Raw genomic sequence first — 21,244 nt, 5'->3', positions numbered from 1 at the left:
TCCGGGCTCCTCGGGCTTTCTGCACCCACGGTCGAGCCCTCTGCCTGCCGCGGTCACCCTGCTTCCCGGCCGCCAGCCTTAAGCTGCTGTTCTATTCTCTCGTCTGATCGTAGGAAGCAGCGTGACTGGCTCGGTGGCAACGGTTTTAGTGGGCGAGCTTGCGCTGTGTCTGGGACTTGGGCCTCCGTCCACGGAAGCCGCTGGCCGTGCCTCCCCTGCCCTCCCCAGCTCCTCCCTGCCGCACCCGACGCTCCCCTGCCTGCAGCTTCTGCTCTTTTCCTAGAGGGACGACTAGGCCATGCCTGCAGCTGGTGCCAAAAGAGCCTTCGGTGAATAGCTGCACGGCCCCGCACCCGCAGGCCTGCGCCTCTTAGGGAACTACAAGTAGGAAGTTTCCTTAACCTTGCAGGACAGACACAGCGGCGGGCAACGGGGACACGCAGCCAGGGCGGGATTCGCGGCTGTGCGGGCGGCCGGTACGGGGGAGCAGGGAAAGGGTTTGGAGCTGCCAGAGCTTGGGAACCCCGGAGTAAGACGTGACGACCCTGGGGGCTTGAAGCCATTTTGATCTGGGGACCCCACTCTCCCGGTGCACATTCACCAGGCTGTCCCCTTTGAGAGTGATCATGGGTTGGTTTTGTTTCTGTTTTAATGCGGAAACTCACGTGTGCAGAGACGAGGGGACGTGTGCTGATGACCCCCCTTGGACTGCGCCCTCCACGGACCTGTCACTTCCCTTCTGTCCTTGGTGGAACTTTCTGGAGCCCCACCCGTCCCTGGCCTCTGTAAGAGAACAGCTCCACTGCTGGGCTGGCATTTTAAACGAGGCCATGGGCCACAAGCACACCTCTCACAGCTCTGGGGACCGTCTCCCAGCCGGGCCTGATGGGTCCGTCCCTGCGTCAGCGGGTCTGAGAAGTTCTGCAGGAGATTGCAGTGAACCTCTAGGTTCCTGAGTAACAGGGACTGTCGGGGTTTGTCCCTTCTGGTTCCGGGAGAAGGTGAACGGGAGCACGTCAGCATTTGAGTCCTCTCTCCTGCAGCCGAGTGGGGCAGGGGCGGCAGCCGGAAGTGGAGGCCCTCGCAGTCGTGCTGTCCACTAGCAGAGTCCCTGTGGTCCGCACGTCCAGAGACACTGCTGAGAACGCCCGACAGAAGGCGATGTAAGAGGTCATTCCTGGGTGACATCACCAAGGTCATTTGAGCGCCCCCGATGAGCCCGGCTTCCCAGAGGGGTGCTGCAGGAGTCCACGGGGGGGGGGGCTGCGGGGAGACAAGCAGGTTCAGCTTCCTCAGAGGGAGTGTTCCTGCCGCCGGCGCCAGCCCGCACCCACCCGGCCCTGGCCCCGGAGCCTCCCTCTGGGGCTGCCAGGAACTGTCCAGGCTCGGGGCACACGGGGACCTTCCTGTTCCCACTGAGAGGGAAAAGGCCTCCTATTGTCCTGGGGGAGGAAGCCCTGGGGCTCTGGGGAGGGGCCCGGGGGGTTCGGGGAACCGCGTGCCCGGGGGGCCTGGACGGGGCTGGCTTGCAGGCCCCCGGCCCCCATATAAGGGCCCGAGCCCGCGGCCCGGCCTTCCTCACTCCCGGGAGCTCAGCGTGTCACAGCCGCAGCCATGAGGTGTCTCCAGCTCGCCCTGGGCCTGGCCCTGGTGTGTGGCCTCCAGGCCATCGACATCCCCCCGGCCACGAGGAACATGGACCTGCAGAAGGTGGGAGGGCGGTGGGGGCGGGGCGGGGCCGGGGGCGGGGCGGGGCGGGGCCGGGGGCGGGGCGGGGCGGGGCCGGGGGCGGGGCGGGGCGGGGCCGGGGGCGGGGCGGGGCCGGGGGAGCCGCAGGCCGGGCAGGGCAGTGGGGACTCCAGGGGCCACACAGGCACGAGCCGGACCCGTGAGGTCGGGAAGACCCCCTGCCTCTCTGTCTTCGGGGCAGCTTGTCCCCTGGTTTCCCAAGATCCAGAAGGTTCTAGAGAACGTGTCTGATGTGTATCCGGACCCATCTGGGGAACACTGGGGTGTTCTTTCCAGCGAGGAAATCGTGTCGCCCCGTGTCTGGTGGACGGCCCAGGGTCCTCCAGAGCCCACGGACGGCCGCCCCAGTTAGACGGGGCCTCTGCCCGGGTGGGAGGGGGATCCCTGGGGGACCGGGCCCCTTCCCGCCCCCCCATGGCACTCAAGGCCCCGTCCCCAGGTGGCTGGGATGTGGCACTCCATGGCCATGGCGGCCAGCGACATCTCCCTCCTGGACTCCGAGACCGCCCCCCTGAGAGTGTACGTCCAGGAGCTGAGACCCACCCCCGAGAACAACCTGGAGATCATTCTGCGCAAACGGTGGGTGTGCCCCCGCCCGGGGTTGGGGCCAGCAGGGAGAGGGGTGGTGGATAGGCCGGGGGCGGGCAGGGCAGGGTCCTGATGGCCGCCGGCTCCCTCTGGCTGATTCCCTGTGCCCTCGTGACCCCACCCCGGGCTCCGGGCCGGCAGGCCGACCACACAGGGTGGCCTCAGGTCCGTGGGCAGAGAGGCCCGTGTGGAGGCCGCTGGGCAGCCGTGGGGCCGGGGCCCTGGGGGCCTGGGCTGGTCCTGCCATGAGCCCTGTCTGCTCTGAGGGACCATAGCGAGAACCAGTTCAGCGTCACCCCCTAATGCTGTCACCACCTTTCAGGGAAGACAACAAGTGTGTTGAGAAGAAGGTCTTTGCGGAGAAAACTGAGTGCGCAGCCAAGTTCAACATCAAAGGTAGGCGTCCCCAGCGCCGGCCCCGGGAGGCGACTGTCCTGGCGCCGGGAGGGTGCGGTGGGCCCGTGCGCGTGCCCCGCTCTCCCACGGGCCGTGCTCTGCCCAAGCTCTGGGCCTCCGGCCTCCGGCCTCTCGGGTGTGGAGAGCAGCCCCCGCCGCGAGAGTCTCCTCCCCCACGACTGTCCTCGGAGCGTCTTCTGGCTCACACGGAGCAGCACTGCCTCCCGCTCGCTCCGGACGGCTGGGACGCGCAGCTCCCGCCGAGCCCCTGGACTCCGCTGGATGAGGGGACGCGGCACCGTCGGGGGCGGCGGGACAGACCGAGCACGTCCTTCTCCGCATTCTCTGTCGCGGATTGCAACGTTCGCGGGGGGTGGGGGTGACTTATAAAACACACAAATGGAGAACTTAGTGGTAAAATAGAAACCAAGGAGGCACCGAAACGTCTTGTGGGGATTCCCCCCAAAATTCTACTTGTTTCTCTACTTCAGAGTTGCTCCAGGCCACCCTGACCCTCCCTGTCCCCTCCAGAGCCCAAGCCTCTCCAGGGCCTGGGCCTTCTGCCCCCCTCCTCCCTGGCCCTCTCCTCCCCTGCTGGTCCTGCCCCCCCCCACACACGCCCGCCTCTCGCCCGCCCCAGGGCCTTCGTGCTCCGGGGCTCTGCCTCTCCTCTCCTGCCTCCTCTCCTGCCGCCTCTGGCCATGCCCGCGCTGGTGCCGCCCGGGGTGGGTGGCCCTCGGGGTGCCTGCCAGCATGCGGGAGGGGTGCTCCTGCTGGACAGGACTCCATCTCCACTTTGGCCCTTCTCTTCGCCCCCAGATCTGGAGGAGAACCAGCTCTTCGTGCTCGACACCGACTATGACAACTACCTTTTCTTCTGCGTGGAGAGCACGAGCACCGCCCCGCCGACTCTGATGTGCCAGTACCTGGGTAGGCGCTGGCGATGTACGAGGTCTCCCTGAGTGGGACGGTGGCTGAGGACCCCCTGCCGGCACCTGGGGCACCAGAAAGCGGACAGCGCAGCGCCCTATGGGCCGGCGGGCCTGGGGGTCCCCGTTTTTCCCCAGGGGTGGCCCAGAGCACTCACTGCATCAGAAATCAAAAGGGCCCAGGAGGGTGGCTGCTGGGTCAAGGGGCTGGGCTTAGTGATACTGGCTTGGTCAAATGATTAATACTCATTAGAAGCTTTTGTTGGCGCTAATGTTCTTAATGAAATGCAAGCCAGGAGAAGCCATAGCACAAGGCAGAGACATTCCAGGTTTGCCCGAATGAAGCCCTCTCTGGGGGCTCAGCTATGCTGCTGAGACCCTAGCCTAGGGGGCTGGGCCCTCTCCTCCTGTCCACAAGCCATCCCGGGAGGAAGGGGAGGGGACAGGGACCCTGGAGCCCAGGCCTGACCCGCCGCCCCCCACAGCCAGGACCCTGAAGGTGGACAACGAGGTTGTGCAGAAATTCAACAAAACCCTCAAGACCCTGCCCGTGCACATCCGGCTCGTCCTCGACCTGGCGCAGGTGGAAGGTGATCCCCTCCCCCTCGTCCCCGCTCGCCCCCACGTGGGCTCGCCCATCGGACAGCCGCCCGCGCTGGGCCCCCAAGGCGGGGTCCTCGCGCCCCAGCCCCTCTGCCGCACCCCTCTGGGCCCAGGGCTGTCCTGGCGACCTGTGACCCCCCCACGGCTCTCCCCTCCCCCACCAACAGAGCAGTGCCGCGTCTAGGGGAGCTCCTGCCTGACCTGCTCCTGCGGTAACGTACCAGCCCTGCCCCCACGTCCTGGGCACACGCACGGTGGGGGGCGTCCCAGGGGACCCCCAGCTCCCCTCCATTGGGCCCTGGTCCCTCTGCGGGAATGGCTGGAACCTGGTTTCCCTCCTGGAGACCGCAGGGACCAGGCTGGCCATGCCGGCCAAGTGCCTGGCTCTGTCCCAAAAACACTTGGGTCCAAGCACGTGCTCTGCTGAGGACCCCGTGATTTCTGTGGGGGTCCATGCAGTTGTTTGAAGAAGGTGGAGGAGAAGCAGGACGGGGCGGGGGTTGGGAATGTCTGGGTGCAAGAGAGAGCTGAGAATGTGGGGCCGGGCCCCATCCCTAAGGGTCGAGGCCATCCCCGCCCCTGTCCCCTCCCCCGACAGCACGCTCTCTGCCTTCATCTGTCTTAGTGACCAGCAAAATCGCATTCGCCTCCCCCACAGGAGAGACCAGACCAGCCCCCCACCCCACCCCAGAAGGCAGAAGTTTCCTTGTCCTTTCGAAGAAGCCGGCCACCGGGTCCTGCCCCTTCCTCCCTCCTGGGTCCATGTGCTCCGGCTGGAGCCTGCGCTCTGAGGGTTCCAAATAAAGCCGCAAGATCTCCCTTCTGTGAAGTGTTGTTGGGGGCCTCTGGGGTTCGGGCCTGGGGCTCTGCGGGCGTTCTCGGGGGGCTCTGGGCGACATCAGCTCCTGGGGGCAATTTCCTCTGGTTTCTCATCCACAAAACAAGAGAATCCACTTGTGCAAAATTTGTAAAATATCTAGGAAATACCAGCATCAATGAGCTAGGAAGAAAGCTCACAGCCCTTAATCTTTAAATTAGTTAGCAAAAGGAAACTAAAATAAATGAATCTGCGATCAATTTAGGTTAGAAAAAAAGCATTAAAATAAGGAAAGTAAGGTGCCTGTACCCCCAAGGTGAGGGCAGGGGGTAGGCTGGACGGGCTTAGCTCAAAAACAGCTGGGAAAAACCACAGATACGACATTTCTGGAACGATCATTGAGCACAGACGGAGAGAGATGTGATTAAAAGCATCGTAAGGGATTCAGCTGTTTGGCTGTAACCTAAGAGTCTTAAAAACTCCCAAATGGAAGATTTCACAGCAAATGTCTTCATCCCAAACAAACCCAAGAAGACTAGAGAAAAAGTCGATGGGTCCCATACCAAGGCAGACGGACGCACAGGCGAAGCAGAGCGCCCCCCTCCCGCCCCCGCGCCGCTCCCTCCCCAGCCCTGCCACCAGCATCAGGAGGGTTAGACAGGTCCTTCAGGAACAGGAGCGAGCAGCTCCGGGTCTGGGAGGCAGGCGGTGTATTCACACACCCTTACATCCAACAGCCAGCACAGCGGAAGGAGGCCACCACGAGAACAGGGTCCCCTGTACTGTCCCAGGCGGTCCCTTCATTCCCGTGGCCACGCGGGAAGTGCCTGCAGGAGGCCGGCACCCGGTACTGTTCTCAGGCAGCACAGCGAGCTCTACCTGCCCGATCGGGGGGCCATGGTGGGGGACAGCGGCCTGGCGACAGTGCACACAGCCACCCACCTCCCGCCCTTCCTGCCAGGACGGCCACACAAAAGCCCGTGAGAGGCATAGTCACCCCTGCGTTCCAGCAGGGGAGCATCTGTGTGTATCTCCAACGTGTTTCCAGCGGACCCTGTTCAGAGAGTAAAGGAGGAAGAATGACTTCTCTGTAGGTGGTGACGTCGCTCAGCCTCCTTCCTCTAAGTTCTCTAGACTGACGCGGGAAGACGGGCAGGAAGGATGAGCGGACCTGCGCGAGCGAGTCTACGGGCAGGGAGCTGGGGACGTGGGCGCGGAAACTCGTGGGCACAGATTTTCAGGCGACTTTAAGTTTTGAACCAGTTCGAATCCTATATATTTTAGATGTAAACTAAAATAAAAAGCCGAGGGATGCCTGGTGGGCTCAGAGAAGCGTCTGCCTTTGGCTCAGGTCATGACCCCAAGGTCCTGAGATCGAATCCCACCTCGGGCTCCCTGCTCAGCTGGAAGCCTGCTTCTCCCCCTCCTTCTGCCTCTCCCCAACTCGTGGCTTCTCTCTCGTGCTCTCTCTCTCTCAAATAAATAAATAGATAGATAAAACTTTAAAAAATGAAAATAAAATAAAAACTGAAAGGCAACAAGCCATAAAACGATGAACACGCAGAAACAAAGAAATCTAACTTCTGCAAAATTGCCCATTTCAGAGAAGAAAGTGTCGATTTTTAAATTTTTATTATTATTTTTGCCAGTGACAGGCTTTGACGCCCCACGGCAATCCAGCCGTCACAAAGCGGGTCATTTCCAGCATGAGGGGGCGTAGACGGGGGAGAGCTCATCCAGATCTCGCTCAGATGCCGCACCCTCTCTGGTCACCCCCCGTTCACTGTGGGGCCTGCGCCCACCCTGGGGTCTGGCCCCCCGCGACAGTGTCCCACCTACTCGCACTTTGATCTTTCACAGACTTTATTCCAGGGAAAAAGAAAGCTTAAGGTCAACCTAGTAGTAACACTCGTGTTGGTGACAATATTGGTGTTCTCATCAGTCAGAGTCCAAATCGAAACAGATGGGACTTGAGAAATGGCTTTGAAGGAGGCTCTGTCTGCAGGCAAGGAGGGAGGGGGCTGGGGCTAGTGGTGTCAACCTCTTCCGTGCACAGTAGCAAGAAGGGACAGGGAAGGGTTCACATTGTCATCAGAATAAACCCGAAGATCAGGGGAGCAAAATAGGGTGATGAGAAATTTGTGTAGGAATTTGGTGGACAATGCAGGTGGGGTTTCAATTCAAAGGAGAAGTAAGTCTCATTTAATAACACACAGGCAGCCTGTAGTAGTGCATGTCTCACAGCACGAGTGGGGAGTCACTTCTCGGCTTGCGATTTCTGGAAGAGTTTATGCAGGATTTGTGTTCCTGCTTTCTTAAATGGTGGATAGAATTTAACAGTGAGGCCAACTGCGCTTTAAGATTTTAGCAAGGGAGGGAGAGATTTTCATCCACAAAATCAATGTCTGCAATAGATCTGTGTCGAATCGGGCTATCCATTGCTTCTGTATTAGGCTTTGATAATCTGCATCTTTCCAGGAATTTATGCATTTTGTCCAAGTTATTAGAATTATTTCAATAAAGTCATACAAATTTTCCCTTAATAGGAAGAGGGAGAGAAAGAGAGAGAGAGAGCGTGCACGCAAGCACACGTGAGTGGGGAGGGAGCAGCAGGAGAGGGAGACAGAGAATCTCAAACTTGGGCTCAGTCTCACAACCCTGAGATCATGACCTGAGCCAAAATCAAGAGATGGACACTTAACCGACTGAGCCACCCGGCACCCTTTTTAGTTAGCTAGTTTAGTACTGGTTTTAGCAACCTCTAATATCATTTTTGTTTCCATAAGATCTGTACTGATGTCTCATTCTTCATCCCTAATAGTGATACATGTCCACTAATCAGGATTTTCCAGTTTTGTCTGCCTAGAGGTTTATCCATTTTCTTGATCTTTTCAAAGATCAAAACTTTTTTTAAAAAAGATTTTATTGGGACACCTGGGTGGCTCAGTTGGTTAAGCGGCTGCCTTCGGCTCAGGTCATGATCCCCACGTCGTGGGATCGAGTCCCACATCGGGCTCCTTGCTTGGCAGGGAGCCTGTTTCTCCCTCTGCCTCTGCTGCCACTCTGCCTGCCTGTGCTCTCTCTCTCTCTCTCTCTGGCAAATAAATAAATAAAATCTTTTCAAAAAAAGATTTTATTTATTTATATGACAGAGAGAGAGCGTACAGTAGGTAGAGCAGCAGAGGGAGAGGGAGAAGCAGGGAGCAATTTGGGGCTCCATCCCAGGACCCTGGGATCATGACCTGAGCCGGAAGCAGATACTTAACCAACTGAGCCACGCAGGCATTCTGCAAATCTGTTTTTGATTTGTTCTTTTCTATAAGTTTTCTGTTTTCTATGTCATCGATTTTTGCTATTACATTATCTCTTTCCTCTTGCTTGCATTAGTTTCAAGTTGTTCTCCTAGTTGCTTAAGCTGCAGGCTTAGATTTTACAACTAAGTGTGTTTATGTGGCCTAATATAAGCATCCGTGGCACAAATTCCCTTCAAAGTGTGCACCCACATATTTTAATATATTGTGTTCTCATTTTAAGTTAATTGAAAATACTTTTCTGAGAAGGATCAAGTCGTATCTTTGTCTATTGAATTCTTGGTGCTTATTGATTTGCAGGAGCTCTTTATATATTAAGGAAATTAGATATTATTTGTGCTATCAATTAAAAATAATTTTCCTCAGTTCATTATTTTTCTTCTTACTTGGTTTGTGGTGTCATTTCAGTGTGTTTCCTCTATGTGGTAAAACTCACCAGTGTTTCCTTTTGTTGCTTCTGACCACTGTTTCAGGGTTTTGATCATCTTGAGAGAGGCCTCTTATATTCTCATACTGAATTCCTGAATTTTCATTGTTTCAATGTTTTCATTGTCCAGTCTTTTGCTCCATTAGGAATTCGTTTGTTTTAATTCATGAGTTAGGACTCAAACTGTATTTTCCAAATGTCCATGATGTTCTCCCAAAAGCATTTATTAACTACTGAGTTTCCCCACATTCCTGATTCTCATGTGTGTCTGAGTCTGTTCAGAGACTTTTCATCCATTCTATTGGGCTGTGTGCAGGAACCCCAGTGGTTTGGTTTTGTTTGCTTTATCTTTGAAGCACAGTTGACCCACAATGTTCCATTAGGTTCAGGTGTACAACATAGTGATTCAGGGTCTCTACATGTTCGTGTGCTCACCATATGCCCCCATTCTTGCTACTGCGATATCACTATGTTCCCTGGGCTGCACCTGTCATCCCCATGACTTACTCATTCCATAGCTGGAAGCCTGGATCTCCCACTCCCCTTCACCTATCTTGTGTATCCTGCCTCTTTTGGCAACCATTAGTTTGTTCTCTGTGTTTATGGGTCTATCTCTGTTTTTTGTTTGTTTGTTTTGTTTTGTTTTTTTAGATTCCACATGTGAATGAAATCATATGGTATTAGTCTTTCTCTGCTTGACTTACTTCACTTAACATAATACCGTCTAGATCCACCCATGTCATTGCAGATGGCAAGAGCTCATTCTTTTTCATGGCTAAGTAATATTCCATGATATATATCACATCTTCTTTATCCATTCATCTATCAATGCCACTTGGGCTGCATCCATATCTTGGCTATTGTAAACAATGCTGAAACAAACAGGGATATGTATATCTTTTTGGATTAGTATTTTCATTTTCTTTGGGTAAATACCAAGCAGTGGAACTACTGGATCATATGACCTTTCTATTTTTAATTACTCCATACTGTTTTCCACAGTGGCTACACCAGTTTGCATTCCCACCAACAGTGCATGAGGGCTCCTTCTTCTCTGCATCCTCACCAACACTTGTTATTTCCTGTGCTTTTGCTTTTAGCCAATCTCACAGGGGTGAAGTGATGTCTCGTTGTGCTCTTGATTTTCATTTCCCTGATGATGAGGGTTGTTGAGCATCTTTTCATTTACCTGTTGGCCATCTGTATATGTCTTCTTTGGCAAAGTGTCTATTTGAGACCTCTGCCCATTTTTAAATGGGGTTTGTTGTTGTTGTTGTTGTTGTTGTTGTTTTGTTTTGCTGTTGAGTTGTTAAGTTCATTTTGGATATCAACTCCTTACCAGGTCTATCATTTACAAATATCTTCTCCCACTCAGTAGGCTGCCTTTTTATTTTGTTGATGGTTTTGTTCACTGTGCAGGTTTTTGCTTTGGTGTGGTCCAGAACCCCAATGTTTTAATTATTTTATCTTAACATCTGATGTGGATAATTCATCCCTATTAGTCTTCTTTAACAGAATTTTGTTAGTTATTCTTACTTATTTAAATCTTCAAATATACTTTAGGATCAAATGGTCTGGTAAAAAATATGGCTGATATTTTTATGGACTTGCATTACATTTATGGTTGACTTGGGGAATAACTGACATCTTTATGAAATGTTCCATAATTGTGACATGCATTCCCTTTGTTTGTGTCTTCTCTTGGGTCCTCAAGAGTGTAATTCTTTTTCACATGGAGTTTGTATAATTTTTGTTAAATTTATTATTAAAAATAATTTTGAATTTTATTAGAGCCTTGATAGTATCACCAGAAATGATCACACAATTTTTCTCCTGTGATCTATTACTATGAGGAATTTTATCAATAAGTTTACTAATATGAATTATGCTCACAATGCTGAAATGAAGCTCTTATGTATTACCCTCCGATAGCATTACTGTGCTCTATTTGATAATATTTTAATAATTTTATATTGATATTCAAAACTGAGATCAATCTGTACATTTCTTGACAGGTTTTGGAAACAAAGTCTGAAATTCATAAAAATGATTTGGAAAGTTTCCTTATGTTTTTAGCCTTCAAATTAACTGTCCCTTAAAGGTATGTTAGATTTTCCCTGTAAAAGAATTTTTGAAACTGGTATTTCGGGGGGAAATACCTCCTTAATAACTTATTTTTCCTTTTTCTAGTTTTTTTTCTAGGAGATTAGTCCATTAATACTCTATAACTCTCTCACTGTCAGGTTGGGTAACTTATATTTTTCTAAAAACTCCCTATATTAATCCAACTTTTTATTTATTCCATGAGGTAAACATTTCCCTCCTAATGGTTCTATACTTTCTTCTCCTTTTATGGTTATTTTCCCAATAGCATTTATTACTCGATGTATACTCTTCCCCTTTTTCCTTGATTAGGGCACAGAAGGCTCTGTATTTACTGGTATTTCTCAAGAACCATCACTTGACCAAATATACCATTTTTCTATTTTCTGATTCAATAATTTCTCTTTTAGATTTGCAGTTTCTTTCTTATCCTTTCTTATGGTTATGTGGTTTCTCCCCCTAACATTTGAGTGATATTGCTAATTAATTCGCTTTCATTCTTTTTATTTATTAAAATTATCTTTAGGACCCCAGAGCTGCTTTACTTGGGTCTCTCAGAATCTGAGGCGCTACGTGTTCATTTCCATTTTCTAAATAATCTGCAATTTTCTCTTTCATTCAAATGTTGTCCCGCAATCTCCATATTCTTGTGGTAAAAAGAACCATAGACGGGTCTAGCTCATAAAGAGGGTAAAACCCAACTTTGATCATCCTAAAACATGAGTTGAAGTGTCAGCAAGTGTCTGTCCTGGTTCGTCCTCTGGATCAGGTGTTTCTGGGTAGGTGGAGAAAGCCTGAGGGATAACAGGGCCACGTTCAGGATTCTGAATCCAAATTTTCCTTGTAAATATTTATCAGCACCACCTTAGTACCCTAATTACCACGTGCAGCCCTAAGACTGAATGGTGTTCACCTCTTTCCTGCCCCACTCAGTTAATTATCAGATCCAGCTGTCACTTGGGTTATTGGGAAGTCCCAGATGGAGCCAAGAATGGAGCCTGTGAGACACAAAGATCCATTGTGAGCCAGGGCCCCAGGACCCTACACAGTCTGGCAGGTGTTGGGCTCACCCTGGGTTCAGGAAGGTGGCCCAACACCACCAGGTCAAGGAGGGCCCTGGGAGCTGGATGTGACGTTCTGTTCCAGAACCAGCTTCTGGCTGACTTCAACAGCCCTGGACACAAGGCCAGCCTTGGTTACTAACTTCGTGAGTATAGGTCAGGGACTTGGCACATTCCAGCTCATTCTTGACATCTACACAGGAAGCTGATTGGGAGGGGTCAAAGGTGACAATGGACATGAAAGCACCTTGGAAAGTTGCAGAGCTTGAGAGAATGAGAAATTAAATGGCCTGTGAGTTAAGGAAGCCATGCATCCATCCATCCATGCATGCATCTAGCCAACCTTCCATCCAGCCATCGGCTCCCCGCCACCCGGCCATCCAGCCATCCGTCTATCCATCCATCACCCACCATCCCTTATTCCTTTTCTTGAACACCATTTGTGGTTCTGTGTGCCCTGTTTTTACAATCTTTGCTATCTCAACACTGCCTCAGTAGAGCCCCTTGGACAGTCAACTCTGAGATAGTCTGCGGAGATTTACTACATGGAATACGGGTAACTTTCAAAATGCAAACACAGTTGTTTCTGCTACACAAACCTGGATCAGATGGCGTTACCGGTGCTGCCGCAGATGCGTGTGTCAAGCAAGGCTGGCAGGTACAGCTGGTAAGAACCAACAAGCCCTTCTTAGGTTCAGAAACCGTATTATGCACATTGACAGCAAGAGCAAGATAAGCAAGGGTGCCAACCCCCATGTCCCCTGTCTTACAGGATGACAGCAGGTCCAGAAGGATCTGGATACGGCAGTGCAACCATGGTGGTGGGGTGTCCTGTTGTTGAGAAGCCCCTTCCCAACAAAGCTGAGTAGCTTCTCCTTGCGAGGCAGAAGCCTCAGACTGCATCGGAACCCGGCAGAAGCACTCTCCCGTGGCAGCCTCCTAGGAAGGTGTGGGGCAAGAAACGCTCTCAGAGCAGCCTCTCCCAGGCCTCCCCTGGTCTATGTTCCAGAAGGGTCACAGGGCATCTGTCAAGGCTCCTGTTCAGTAGGGTGTAAATCTCCACCCACCTATGGGGTGCGTGCAAGGCGGCGAGCGTGCTGCAGGGAAGCCTGGCCGTGACGGCATGGGCCCCCAATACGTGGGACCTTCAGGAATGCCCTTCTCAGAAAGCGGTCCCCAAGCCTGGCCTTGCACAGGGAGGGTGGGTTTGGCAGCCGGCGTGCGGCGGAAAGGCATTCGGTGGAAAGGTTGTCGCTCTGTGGGGGTACCAGGGTGGGCTCCCGAGCTGCAGGTATGGGCTTGGGGCAAAATTCAAAGGTGAGGCAAGGAATGCAGGAGGGTAGGCCCTAGACAGGGGGGCTAGGGAGTCAGCATCTACAAATCTCGAGAGCCGGAGACCCCGGACAACCCCACAGACTGTGAGCCCTGCTGGGAAAGCGTTAACCTGCTTGAATCCGAATCAGAGATGGGGAGAGGCAGCCAGTAAAAGGACCTTCTCAATCCCCAAACCCAGAAGTTCTGCCCTCAGGTCTGGAAGGAAGGCCAGATACACACCGTCCTGTGATCCTGATGCGCGTTCTGCCCAGAACGCTTCCCAGCCCGGGAGCACCCGCCTCCGCTCGTCTGTGTTTCAGGATCAGCAACACGATCCCACGGGCACGTGGGGCTTTTCCCTCTGCGGTGCCTGGAGCGAGGCGAGGGCAGGGAACTGGCCCTGAGAGCAGAGCAGAGGACGGGGACGATTTACAGGGAGACACGAAGGTCAGTTGGAGGAGGGTGGAAAATTCGGGGATGACTCCCAGGCCCCCCCCCCGCGGAGACGTGGGGAGAGTCAGGTCTCTGGGAAAGGAGCCGGGTCAGAGGTGCTTTGGTGGGAGCTGGGGGATGTCCGGGCACGGGTGCCCACGAGGGTGCTGACCTAGGTTTTCAGGAGACTCACAACCGAGATGAAAGCTAGAGGTCCAGCAGCCCAGACGCTGGGGAGCGGGTGAGACACGAAGGGCGAGCGCTCTGGGCGTGGGGAGCGAAGGGGGCGGAGAAGGAAAACAGCCCCCGGCCAGGGACCCCAGGGTCGGGAGAGGTGTTCCCACGGGAGCCAGGACTGGTCAGCAGGCCGCCCTGGTGGCGGGGTCACCAGGGACGACACCGGAGACCACCTGTGCAACCGTGGGACCGAAACCAGACTGCGTGGTCTGAGGGTGGGGGGCAGGTCGCCGTCGCCACCCAGACCCTGGGCCGAGCAGCGCGGGGCAGAGAGAGCCAGCGAGGGAGAGGGCGGGCGGACTGGAGGGCGGGTCACGTCCTTTGTTCTAGGGAATGTTTCGCCCTTGTCGTGACCCCGGTCGCCCTTTGCAGGGAGGCCGTGGAACAGGCTCCAAGACGGACACACAGACGCTCCAGCTGACGGGCTGGCACCACCGCCTGGCGCACTCCCGTGGCCATCGTGGCAGGGGGGAAGCGGGCCCCACTCCAGGCTGGCCCAGAGCTGGGGACAAACGGGAGGCCGGCGGAGTGGGGGGCGGCAGAGAGCCGGCCTCCTGAGAGCGGCCTGCGCCTCCCGTCTGTGCTGGGCACGAGGGGCCCCTCACGTCCTGTGTCCCCGCAGAGACGCAAGCCTGGGGGCGGCCACGGGGACAACCTTCAGCCGCGTGGGACCAGTTTGCACAGCTGGACAGCCTCGGCTGCCTCACGCCCACCACTGCAGCTCGGAGCCCCAGGGGGACACTCTCCAGAGCTCCCCCCTCGCACCTGTGTGGGGTCTGCCGCGGGGGTTCCCAGAAGTGTGAGGTCTCCCGCAGAGGAGGCCCTGGAGGTGTGGGGTCCACTGCAGGGGGTACCCAGCAGTGCCAGGCAAGCTCCCCGCAGGCAGAGCGGCCATCGTCCCGCCTGCTCCTGCTCCGTGAGGCGGGACAGAGAGCACGGTGTGGGTTCCGTCGCGGCCTGTGTCCCTCGGACACGCCGTTTCCCCCACTGGGCTCGCGTGTGATCCGGGTGTGGGAGGAATCCCTCCTTTTCTGGGTTTTCACTTGGCAAGGGCAATGCATGGGGGTAATGGACAACCACATTCTTGTCAAGAATCTGTGACTTTTAGAAATCCATGGAATTCGGGGCCCCTGGAGGACTCAGGCGGTGAATCATCCGCCGGCGGCTCGGGTCATGATCTCGGGGTCCTGGGATCGAGCCCCGCATCGGGCTCCCTGCTCGGTGGGGAGCCTGCTTCCCCCTCTCCCTCTGCCGCTCTGCCTACTCGTGCTACTCTCTCTGTCAAATAAATAAATAAAGTCTTTGAGGGGGAAAAAGAAAGAAAGAAAGTCATGGAATCTCAGAACAAGACAGAAGGTCTGCAAATGCCTTCGTCCACCCAGGCCCCGGTCACCGTGCTCTGCGGGGACCGTCACGCCTCACCTCCCCAAGGCCTCCGTCCCCTCGTCGGGGTCCCCGGCATCCCCAGCACCTGGGCCTATGGGACTGTCTGACACTCCTGGACATGAGGACTCTCGTGGTCCCTTCTGGCTGACCGGCTCCCGCACTGGGCCGGAGGCAGAAACGGCTTTGTAATCAGAGGCTCATAAAATGTCACCAGAGCAACCGGCAAGTCGACCAACGCAGAGTTCGTGAGCCCTGATGAAGTCATCAGGAGGAAACTACCAGAAGGGTCCTCGCCAGTCAGCCCCAGACCAGCGGGGTGTTTCCTCTTCTTCTCTTCCCTGAATCATGGAATTAGTCCTTCCCTCGCTCCCAGCACCACCCCTTCCTCTGCCTTCTGGTCCCCCTGGAGCCTGTGCTCCCTGAGCTGCCATCCGAGACCCCCAAATAAAGGCCTGTGTTTTTTCCAGTTTGGACTCCTGATCGACAGGCCCACGGCTGCGTCCCGGGCCCCCTGGGCCCCCTCCCCGCCCACTGCGTCCCCACGTCTGCCTCCCTCTCTGGAGCCAGTCAGCTCGCCAGCCATGCGCGCGTCCGCCCGGACCCAGGGGCCCGCTCTCCGCCTTCCCGCCGCTGCTGCCGCCCGGCCCCTGCCCCCAGACCTGCGAGCAAGGGAAGGAAGCTGGTGCCCATGCTTGGGGGCATTGGGAACCCACTGAGGGTAGCTCTGGACAGGAGGCGAGGCCCGTGGGCGTCCCGCCGGCATCCTCTGGACACTCCGCATGTGAAACAGCTGGGAGCCAGCCTTTGCCCCGAGACGATGACGTGTGGGCCCGGGCGGCCGTGCAGGGGCAAGGAAGGGTCCCCATGGGGCAGAGCAGAGTGCACGGCCACATCCAGCCCCAGGGCAAGCATGCTCAGGACAGCTGTGTGAACTGGGTGGCCGCAGGGAGGGACCGGGAGGGTGACAAAGTGTACCCCTTGCGCAGGACAGATGGCCACCCACGGGCTCATGGTCCACAGACCCTGGGGCTGGCATGGGGCTCTCCCACTCTCCGGGGCACGGCTGTCCTCGGGGCTGATTCTGACCCGCTGTAACCCACGTTCGTGACCCGGGAAGTGTTCCTGTGGCCGGCGCCAGCCCGCACCCACCCGGCCCTGGCCCCGGAGCCTCCCTCTGGGGCTGCCAGGAACTGTCCAGGCTCGGGGCACACGGGGACCTTCCTGTTCCCACTGAGAGGGAAAAGGCCTCCTATTGTCCTAGGGGAGGAAGCCCTGGGGCTCTGGGGAGGGGCCCGGGGGGTTCGGGGAACCGCGTGCCCGGGGGGGCTGGACGGGGCTGGCTTGCAGGCCCCCGGCCCCCATATAAGGGTCCGAGCCCGCGGCCCGGCCTTCCTCACTCCCGGGAGCTCAGCGTGTCACAGCCGCAGCCATGAGGTGTCTCCAGCTCGCCCTGGGCCTGGCCCTGGTGTGTGGCCTCCAGGCCATCGACATCCCCCCGACCACAAGGAACCTGGATATAAGAAAGGTAGGGGCCTGTGGGGTGGGTGCTGGGGGCCGGGGCCAGGGTGACTGACAGAGGGCAGGAGGGCCCGGCTGCAGACATCTAAGGGCAGACACTGAGGCAAAGAGCTCGGGCACGTCTCTGTCCCCTCGAATGCTGGCTCCAGCCGCCTCCCTGTCCCGCTCTCGCCCCCGGAGTGGAGTCACGTACGACAGGGCCACACCTTGAGTGGGAGCTTACTCAGGACAGAGCTGGGGGGACGCTGGGAGTTATGAATATGCAAGAACCCCGCCCGGGCTTCGGCACGGGGCAGGGATCCTCAGATGTGCCGGGTCCTAGCACACTTGCAGGGCTGCTGGGAAATGCGTGCAGGAGACCACCCAGCAGGGGGGTGGGAGGGGGAGCCCTGGGGGGGCCGGGCCCCTTCTCGTCCCCCATGGCACTCAAGGCCCCGTCCCCAGGTGGCTGGGATGTGGCACTCCATGGCCATGGCGGCCAGCGACATCTCCCTCCTGGACTCCGAGACCGCCCCCCTGAGAGTGTACGTCCAGGAGCTGAGACCCACCCCCGAGAACAACCTGGAGATCATTCTGCGCAAACGGTGGGTGTGCCCCCGCCCCGGGCTGGGGGCAGCGAGGGCCTAGCTCCGGGTGGGGCAGGGGGGCGGGCAGGGAGGCGTGGAGGGGTGTGGGAGGGCAGGGTCCTGATGGAAGCTGACTCCGTCTGGGTGATTCCCGGTGCCGTGGGGACCCTCCGGGCTCTGGGCCAGCAGGCCGACCCCACAGGGCGGCCCCAGCTCCGCAGGCAGAGCGGGGGCCGGCGCTCGAGGAACTCTGAGTGTGCCCATGACGAGGTCCCTGGAAGTGCTGTAACCCAGCCCCTCCCAGACAGGGTCAGAACGGCTCTCGGCCAGCAGCAGGTGTCCCGGCCGGCTTGGTCTGCCCCATTGCCCACTTGACCACGTCCCCTGATCGGGGCCCCGGGCGCTCACATTCGGCCACGCCCTCACGGCACTGCCCTCAGCCGGCCGGGGCCAGAGGAGGCTGGGTGTGCGCAGGGCTTGTGGACGCTTCCTGGAGCCGCTCCTGTCCCCACACTGGGGTTCATGGACGACCCCCCACACTCTTTGGCTTTTCAGGGAAAACAGCGCCTGTGTCGAGGAGAACATCATGGCCCAGAAGACGGAGGACCCCGCCGTGTTCACCATCGACGGTAAGTGCACCGACTCCACGCCTGAGGGCCCCCTGCGCCCCCAGGCCTCCCCCCTCGGGCAGCTCTGGACGAGCAGTGTCCCCTCCCACGCTGGGCACTGGGGGCTCCTCGGAAGCCCCGCATCCCGGCGGCAGGAAGGAGTCGGGCCCTGCTTCTCCTGCGCCTACGCCACGGGGGCCATGAAGGGCACTCCCGGGGGGTATGAGGCCTGGGGACCCCACTCCGTCCGGGACTCAGCCTCCTCCCGGCCCCTGCGCTCCCGGCTGGGCGTGGGAAGACAGCAGAGCCGCATCTGGCTCGCTGTGGCATCTGTACGGCCGTGCAGGTGGGGGTCCGTGGGGGGACGCGTCTGAGGGCAGGTGTGAGGGGACCTCCCTGCTCAGGGACAGGCAGCCTGTGGCTCCTTGGACGTTCCCCCAGGCCAGACCTCTGGCTAAACACACTGTGCATTTGCCTCTTGGTCCTGGAACCTGCTTCTGGAACGTTCTGGACCTCACCAGCCTCGGTCCCTCCTTTCCGTACCGCACTGTCCCCTGGGTCCAGCAGCCCCCCGCCCCACCCTCGGCCTCCTCTGGGACAGACGCCGGGCCCTCCCCATGGCTGCCAGCCCTCCCCTGCCACCACAGCCCACCGGCTCTCTGCCGATTCCGTGGGGATCTCGGTAGCAGCTGTGGAACTGAACGGAGGGAAAGACGAGGCCTGGGAAGGAGGGGGCGGGCCCTCGGCTTTGGGGAAGTGGCCGTGCTAGCGCGGGAGGCCCCAGGGGCACACAGACAGACGTCGGGCCTCTGTTCCGGCCTCTGTTCCAGACCAAGGGGAAAGAAGGATTTCCGTGCTGGACACAGACGACACCCACTACCTGTTCTTCTGCATGGAGGCGCCCGTGCCCCGCGCTGCGAACGGCATCATGTGCCAGTACCTGGGTGCGTAACGGAGCCCTGCAGGGGTGGGGGGGGTCCGAGAGGGGGAGGGGCCGCCCCAGCCCCCGGGGCTCCCGTCAGCACCCGTGTGGGGGACTCAGGGACGAGCGACAGGCCGAGGGTGTGTCCACGAGCAGAGAGGCTGCACGGGGCAGTGGGTAGAACGCGTCAGTAAGAATCCGAAACCAGCCAGGAAGGAGATTCCTAGTGGTCTCAGAGCTGTTCCGACCTGAACGCAACTCCGGAGGGCGACATCCGGGCGCAGCCCCGGCAGCTCAGTACCAGGCTGGCTGCTGTGCTCGGACGTCTCGCCCCGGTCCCCGAGGGGCCCACGGCGCTGGGGCAGCTGAGGCTCCCGGGTCCATAAGTCAGTGGCTGCCGGTGCGGGGAGCCGTCTGTTCCCAGCGCAGTCACAGGAGGAAGGGGAGGGGACAGGGACCCCGCAGGCGGGTGGGCTGAGCCCCGGATGCCACGCTGGGAACTGACCGCAGGACGCTTCCCAGCACGTCCTTCCGCAAGTCACTCCCGGGCCGGGGCCACCGCAGCTCCCCGAGGTCGTCAAAGCCCCGCGGCCCGGGGACTGACCCGCCGCCCTCCACAGCCAGGACCCTGAAGGTCGACAACGAGGTCATGGAGAAATTCGACAGAGCCCTCCAGACCCTGCCGGTGCCCACGCGGATCATCCTGGACCTGAGCCAGGGGAAGGGTGAGCTCCGGCCCACCTGCGGTCCCAGCTCAGGGTGCCTGTCAGGGGTTCCAGAGACATCGGGACAACGTCTTCCTTCCCTGTGGCCCTCATTCCCCGGGATCGGGAGGGTGAGAGGTGCAGAGCCCCCGAGGAGGGGTCCTCCCGCCCCAGCCCCTCTGCCGCACCCCTCTGGGCCCAGGGCTGTCCTGGCGACCTGTGACCCCCCCACGGCTCTCCCCTCCCCCACCAACAGAGCAGTGCCGCGTCTAGGGGAGCTCCTGCCTGACCTGCCTCCTGCGGTAACGTACCAGCCCTGCCCCCACGTCCTGGGCACACGCACGGTGGGGGGCGTCCCAGGGGACCCCCACCTCCCCTCCATTGGGTGCTGGTCCCTCTGCGGGAATGGCTGGAACCTGGTGTCCCTCCTGGTGACCGCAGGGGCCAGGCTGGCCACGGACACCCTCTCTCCCGTGGCCTTCCTGGGATGTCCTCCCCATGTCCCAGTCAAGCTCTCGCACAGATGTCCCCGCGGCCTCTTCTGGGCAAGGGTGTGGGGCCTGGCGTGGGCTGCCCACCACTCAGCCGGAGGCGGAGAGGCCGTCCCTCACCCCCAGGCCGGGAGGGGCTGGCGAGGGCCCAGCAGGCTCCCCGGGAGTCACAGGGGAGCCCGCGTCCGTTTCAGGCCCCAGAGATGACATCGTCCCCTTCCTGCCCCATCAGAGGAATCAGGAGGGACCGAGCCCACCCGGGGCTCCCGGACCTGCTCCTGCTCAGGCCGCGGGGTCCTCGGGGCCCCTGCTCTGAGCCTCCTCCTCCAGCAATAAAGGGATGAAGCAGCCGGCGGTCTGCCTGGGTCTTTCTTGGTCGTTGGTTGGGCTCGGGATGCACAGCTTGGGGAGTGGGGTGGGGGCGGGGTGGTGTCGGCGCGGGTCCCAACAGGGCCCCTTATCATCCCGCCCCAGCATAAGGAGTGTTGGCCACAGTCCCCCGTTACTGTGCGTGGCACCTCCCTCGCCCCAGCACCGCGGAAGCCCTGTGTGCTGACAGGGAGACACCTAGAGACGCATAAGTTTTCGGTTCCATTTCTTGAGAGAGAAATGTCTCGGGGGTCTTCTTGGTTCCTCCTGCTGTCCCTCCATCCTGGAGGTGGGGGTGTTGTGTCTCCAGGGTGGGGAGGGGACACAGCCTGCGCTGGGGACAGACAGATGCCGAGACAGCAGCATCACAGGGCCCCCTCCCCAGCCCCGCCTTCCGGTTAGGGCTCCGGGCTCCCAGCGGGGGAGCCGCCGCAGAGGGGACCCGCTCCCCCCAAGAGACAAGTGGGAGCGGGAAAATGTCCCGACCTTTGCACGCCGAGGCTGTGAGGGCCTTCCTTGAATCCTCACCAGCCCCCGGAGGGCAGCCGCCCCCCGCCCCCCGTCCACCCCGAGGGAGGGTGGCCAAGCAGCTCCCAGCCTCCAGGGCACACAGCCCGGTCAAGGCAGAGTTGGACGTAACACCGATAAAAACGTCCTCTGAAGGGTCCCACCCAGGTTCCAGCCCCGGAGACACAGTGATGGGGTCCGACCAC

The 21,244-nt window shown here is 58.3% G+C and overlaps 1 protein-coding gene across 4 annotated transcripts; it reads left to right on the top strand.

Annotated features, from left to right (window-relative positions):
- The first annotated feature begins 1,494 nt into the window (after nt 1–1,494).
- LOC309845994 (beta-lactoglobulin-2-like) lies at nt 1,495–20,512 on the top strand. Of its 4 annotated transcripts, none has more exons than XM_082694530.1 (7): nt 1,495–1,710; nt 2,189–2,328; nt 2,660–2,733; nt 3,553–3,663; nt 19,588–19,692; nt 19,928–19,973; nt 20,357–20,512. In XM_082694530.1, the coding sequence occupies exons 1-6, from the start codon at nt 1,615–1,617 to the stop codon at nt 19,942–19,944; spliced, it is 543 nt and encodes a 180-aa protein (XP_082550656.1). In that variant the 5' UTR covers nt 1,495–1,614; the 3' UTR covers nt 19,945–19,973; nt 20,357–20,512. The 4 variants fall into 4 exon arrangements, with proteins under 4 accessions (XP_082550656.1, XP_082550657.1, XP_082550655.1 ...); XM_082694531.1 differs by lacking the exon at nt 19,588–19,692 and adding an exon at nt 4,148–4,252; XM_082694529.1 differs by lacking the exons at nt 19,588–19,692; nt 19,928–19,973 and adding exons at nt 4,148–4,252; nt 4,433–4,477 and having other exon boundaries at nt 1,496–1,710.
- The last annotated feature ends 732 nt before the right edge of the window (nt 20,513–21,244 follow it).

The sequence above is a fragment of the Mustela nivalis genome, assembly GCF_964662115.1.
Source record: "Mustela nivalis genome assembly, chromosome: 13".
NCBI lineage: Eukaryota > Metazoa > Chordata > Mammalia > Carnivora > Mustelidae > Mustela > Mustela nivalis.
This window is presented reverse-complemented; position numbering and strand designations above follow the sequence as displayed.